This window comes from Dendrobium catenatum, unplaced genomic scaffold, assembly GCF_001605985.2.
Source record: "Dendrobium catenatum unplaced genomic scaffold, ASM160598v2 fragScaff_scaffold_183, whole genome shotgun sequence".
Taxonomy (NCBI): Eukaryota; Viridiplantae; Streptophyta; class Magnoliopsida; order Asparagales; family Orchidaceae; genus Dendrobium; species Dendrobium catenatum.
This window is the reverse complement of record NW_021318645.1, coordinates 436207-441556: the sequence shown is the minus strand read 5'-3', so window position 1 is coordinate 441556 and position 5350 is coordinate 436207. Positions and strand designations below refer to the sequence as shown.

Sequence of the window (5350 nt, the reverse complement as noted above, 5' to 3'; positions counted from 1 at the left end):
AAATTCTTGAGATATGAATCAATAGGATATGATCGATAGGGTACAAAGCCCTTTGTTAGCTAAGGTGGATTTAAATTTGTCCCCTTAGGCAAATATTCAACCCCGGTCTACAAGGTCCCCTTGGACGAAGCAACCCATGGCTGCTGACAAGGATCCTTCTGTCAGGTTGGGTTGACTACCTCCTCTGACTAAGTAGACCAGGGACCACGATGGCCCGGGACGACGGAACCATGGGATCTTGATCGGGTCTATCATTCATTCCCCCACCATCCGCTTTAAGTGCAAGATGGTACAATTTCCTATTTTAAATATCAAATATACCCAAATCCAAATCCAAACTTTCAATCCTCAATACCTAAACCCATGCTGCTACTATATGCCAGATAACACGTATTTCTATACGTATCTGATCGATGACTAGCCTTAATCGAAAGTTCTCTCTCGTGATCGGGAGGGGTAATTAACTATAGGGGCTTGCGCCTATAGGAAACCAGAACTCAGATCATAAAGTCCTCGCAAAATGAGGGCGAAATCTCTTGGTAGTGTCTTATCTACAAACCCATCTGCCTTCCAAAATTTACCTCGGAACTATTCAGTTAAAACTCCCTCACTCCAAACAAATAAAAAGAAAAAAGCGCGGCGGGGAGGCTGGGGCCGAATTTTCGGAGCCCACATGGATAAAAGTCGCTCTTTGAAATTCAAAAGGAGACATTACATACCCTCAAATGACTATACATTCATATAGAAAAAACATCTAGGTAATCTCAAGTAATGTGCACGCATTTTTAGGTGAACCCAACAACACAACCTTTGAGAAGCCTGTAGCCACCCTGAAAAGCATGTAGATGCCTCGAGAAGCATACCATTAGTTCAAGAAGTGTGACATAGAGTCAAAAAGCATTCAACCAACTATAGAAGCATGCCCCTACCTCCAAAAGCATACAAGTGTCACATAAAACGTGCAGGTATTATAAAAAGTGTCATCATCCCAAAAGCATGCAAGTACATCGAGAAAAATGCAACACTATTTAAACATACAAAAAAAACATGTAAGTGCATCGAAAAATATGCAAGTACATTGTGCAAATGTACTAATAAATATGTAAGCACATCAAAAAGCATGCAAGTGCATTTAAATGTATGTATAAACATTGTGCAAATGTATTGAAAATATAAAAATGCACCAAAAAAATGCAAGATATCAAGTCATCAAAACTAATTTTCTTTGCAAATAGTTCGACGAACAAGCTAAATGCTTAAATACAAACATTGAAAATGTTGCGCATGCTCAAAATAAATTGAATCAAATCTTATCATGCTCGGAGAAAGTGCAACCATCCAAAAAATGATTGGGTGATCTTTTTTTTTTAAATTTGCAAGTTCTTTTATAAAAATCAATTTTCATTACAGGATGATCTCAAGCAGGCTGCCTTATCTATAGGGAAAGATTGTAAGACCCATACTAAAAGTTTGATCTTTCTCGCAATAGCTAGAGTGACCACTACTTGAACTCTACAAAAGATATCTACACAATAAATCCAAAGGGACGAGATTTTGTTTTGCACTTGCACTTAAATGCTACATAGGAAGGAAATTCACTTTAAAATACAAACACCAAAACTTATTGCACCTTATATGGTAACTCATAGAGTACATTGTGAATGCAATCCTCTACTACGGTTCAAACTAAAATTAAACATTTAAAATGCTGTATTGAAAACAAATAAAATTTAAGAAATGAAATTAAAGCATTCAAAATACTAATGATAGCTGTAATTAAAGCAAATATCAAGCAGAGCAAACTATATCTTTCAAAATGCCGCTAAAGCCCATTGCAGATCATTTTGGGGCCATATCCAGACATAAATACAAAAATCTAAAATTTTGTTTTAAATGTTAAAATCTACAAATTAAATTTATCCCCTAAAACTTAAAGTGAAATCCACACGCCTTCGCAATCCTTTTTTAGGGTTGATAAGTTTAAGACTAATCTAAGCCAATATCTTCCTGAGCATATAATTATATTTAACTCAAATGTTCTATTGCCAACAAGTGTGAGACACATGTCCTCTAACGGTGATTTTAGAGCCAATTGGAATCACAAGTAAATAGTTATGATTGAGACTCTCTGAACAGGTGGCTTTACTGCAAAACAGAATCATTAAATTATGATCACGTCCAGAGCGTGTAAGTTCTCTAATAGCTTAAAAACCTTTACATTGTCAAGGCAATTTCCTAGAAATTTCTATCCTGGTTTCCAATGTATTCGTTAAATACAACAGAGTTCCCTCTTTGCAGGATCTTATTTGTCATACAGAGTTGCCTTGCATGATTTCAATATAATAGATTTAGAAATTGAGCATTGTTAAGGCAATACCTATACTAGAGCTACTACTACTAAAATTATACTACATGTATTCGGTTTTATATCTACTCGAACGAAAACCTTTAGACTCTAAGGTTGACCTCTATAATTTAAGTTTTTCTTCAACTCCCTATGTAGTCATGTCAACAAGAAGAATATCATCAGCAAAGAGCATACATCAGGGTACATTCTCTTGCAAATGTCTAATAAGAACATCCATGACTAAAGCAAAAAAGATATGGGCTTCAAACTTATCCTTGAGGTAATCCAACTGAAATAGGAAAATACTTCAAACCACCTTGTGTTTGAATACAAGTAACAGTTCCTGGAACTGCATTGATGATTTGAATATAAACACTATTAACTCATTTCCTTTATAGAGTTTTCCAGAGCACTTCTCAATGTAGTCTACCATGAACCAAATTTAGAGTGCACGCATTCATCAAATCAACCCACAAACTATGCTAGGATGATATTTATGCTTAGAAAAACAGCACTCTTCTGGGCTAAAGCAACAAAAAATAATTATATCAAAAATATTCATGCGTTGAATAGTTCCAAAATAATTCAAGCATAGATGATACTTGCGTAACCATACCTCCAAAGATACTCCACTGACAACGCCACTTGTTGTTGCAACGTATAGCATGTTTCGTGCCTTAGAAAATAAGGCCAAGTAGGAGTTATAAAGCAGTAGACATCAACATTTAAAAACACACAACAACCAAGCATAAATAAAAACATAATTTACTTTAAACAAGTACCTAATATATTCATAAACATGAAACTGACATCTGTAAAATTTTAATATTTTTTTAAGCAATTGACTTTAAATATTCTTCATAACTTCCTGAATAAAGTACAAATATAAAGAAATATACAAGTACATGACAACTTCTATTCTAATCTATAACATGACAGCTGAACTTTATCTTGTGTGTGCGGAATGCAAAAAGATGTCGCTAACTTTATAATTCAATAATAAAAGGAAAGGGAGAGATGTAAAAGTGATTTTAAAAATTCCAAAAAGAAGAAAAAAAAAACCCAGGTCAAACTACGGTAGCATCTACTTTTGAAGATCTCCTACAAATGTCTAAATACATGTCTATGAGAGGGAGGAACATTAGTTTCATTTCTATTCTTTTTCCCTCAAAACGACGCCTTAGAAAATCAAAATGCTGGTAATCGTAGCCTAGGAATCAAACTAGTATATATGTTGCATAAAAATTTTTGTTCAAACAGAAAATATTTGTAAAAATCCTAATAGAAACACTTAGTATGTCACTTATAACTAGATCTTGACTGCACAGTGTAAGGCAAGAGGAGCTGTCAGTAATTTAAAGAGATTTGAAATTTATTTCAAAACATAGGTTCATGCGTTTAAACTAGATTTCCATTTGGCTATAAAACAGAACATTACAATTGTTAGCCAATATATATTTCATAAGTTTCTCCTCTTGGCTTGGATAAACGGGCTTTACATTCCTTCGAAAACAATAGCTAGCGTAAAAGCTGTTAGATACCTTAAGCCAGCCAGCAAGATTTTAACAGATAGCCTTCATTATATGCCAAGTTAATTTTTTTAAAAAATTAAAAACTCCAGACACTTAGGAGTCGCTTGGAACAATTTGCTAACTGCTTATCATTTTTAAGAAATTATTTTATTTTATAAATTGTTTGGCTGCACAAATATGTTAAAAACGCATCCTTTAAAACACCCTTTTAATATAATTTCACAAAGCTATTTCTCATCCGTTTTTCAGTGGTTCGTGTTTTTGATTGAGATAGTAAAAGATACCACCAAATCCTCAAGATCTCCTGAGCACATCTCCCTCTTCCATCTTGTTCACTTTCAAATCTCTATTGTAGTGCTTCGCCAACCATTCCCCTCTCGTCGGTCTCCCCATGATTTCCCTTCATCAATTCCCTCTTGATTCTTGAGTTGCCTGGCATCTTGTTTGGGGCTAAGCTTGCCTTGCATTGGACCGCTATATTTGAAGGATTGTATAAGGCCTATTGATGGCACAAACGTTAATGCTCGCATCCCTATTAAAAAAGAAGAGGGAAGCTCATATTTTTCAACATAATATGATAGATTATAGATGTAAATTTCCTACACTGCCGACTTTTTTTTAATATTAAAAGAATTTAATTTTATACTATTGCTCATAATATGTTCAAAATTTAACATATTCAACAACAACAAAAAATTTACTTGGCCAATGATGGTTGTGCTCTACAAAGGGGATTTCTTAAGATTTCTCCTAACACAAGATATATAGGCTTACTTCAATGTTTTGTAGTGCTTCAATTTTTTAAAGAGAAAAGAACCAAAATGGTTCATCAACTCTTTAGGAATGACCAAAATGATCCCATTGATCAACTATCTTGAGGGACCATTTTGATCCCTCAACTCCTTAAAATGGGATCATTTTGGTCCCAACATCAAAAATAATGGATGTTGGACTTAATGGTGTTAAAAATAGAAATATTTTAGTAATTTTTTACTGCAATATTTATTAGATATAATTTACAAATAATTATAATTTTAAAATATATATATACTAATCATTTGTTTAGTAAGAAAATTTAATAGTATTTTTAGTTTTACATTTAAAAATTTTAGTTATATTTTATAATTTTCAAGTAACTATTTATTGCATAACAATAACTTTAAAAAATATCCCTAATTTTTACACAATTAAGCCCAACATCCATTATTTTGGATGTTGGGAGCAAAATGATCCTATTTTAAAGAGCTAAGGGACAAAAATAATCCCTCAAGATACTTGGGGACTATTTTGGTCCTTCCAAAAGAGTTGAGAGACCATTTTGGTCATTTTCTCATTTTTTAAATCAATTAATTCAATCATTAGATCCGAGTTCAAAAAGAAATTAAGTTTAATCAAGTTAGAATTGAGCTTATATGGCTCTTTTGCATGTTGCCATTGCTTGCTTTCTCCACTTGAAGAGTTGTCCACACCA

At 33.4% G+C, this 5350-nt stretch overlaps 1 protein-coding gene across 1 annotated transcript in view; it reads right to left on the bottom strand.

The window, feature by feature from the left end:
- Nucleotides 1-4806, bottom strand: part of LOC110097247 (putative acyl-activating enzyme 19) — an 18782-nt gene extending 13976 nt beyond the window's left edge. The window contains exons 1-2 of the mRNA XM_020823512.2: nucleotides 4164-4806; nucleotides 2964-3023 (exon numbers count right to left, since the gene is read on the bottom strand). Of these exons, the coding sequence (XP_020679171.1) occupies nucleotides 2964-3023; nucleotides 4164-4193 (90 nt within the window). The 5' untranslated portion in view covers nucleotides 4194-4806. The remainder of the gene's footprint in view (nucleotides 1-2963; nucleotides 3024-4163) is intronic.
- Nucleotides 4807-5350: the final 544 nt, after the last annotated feature.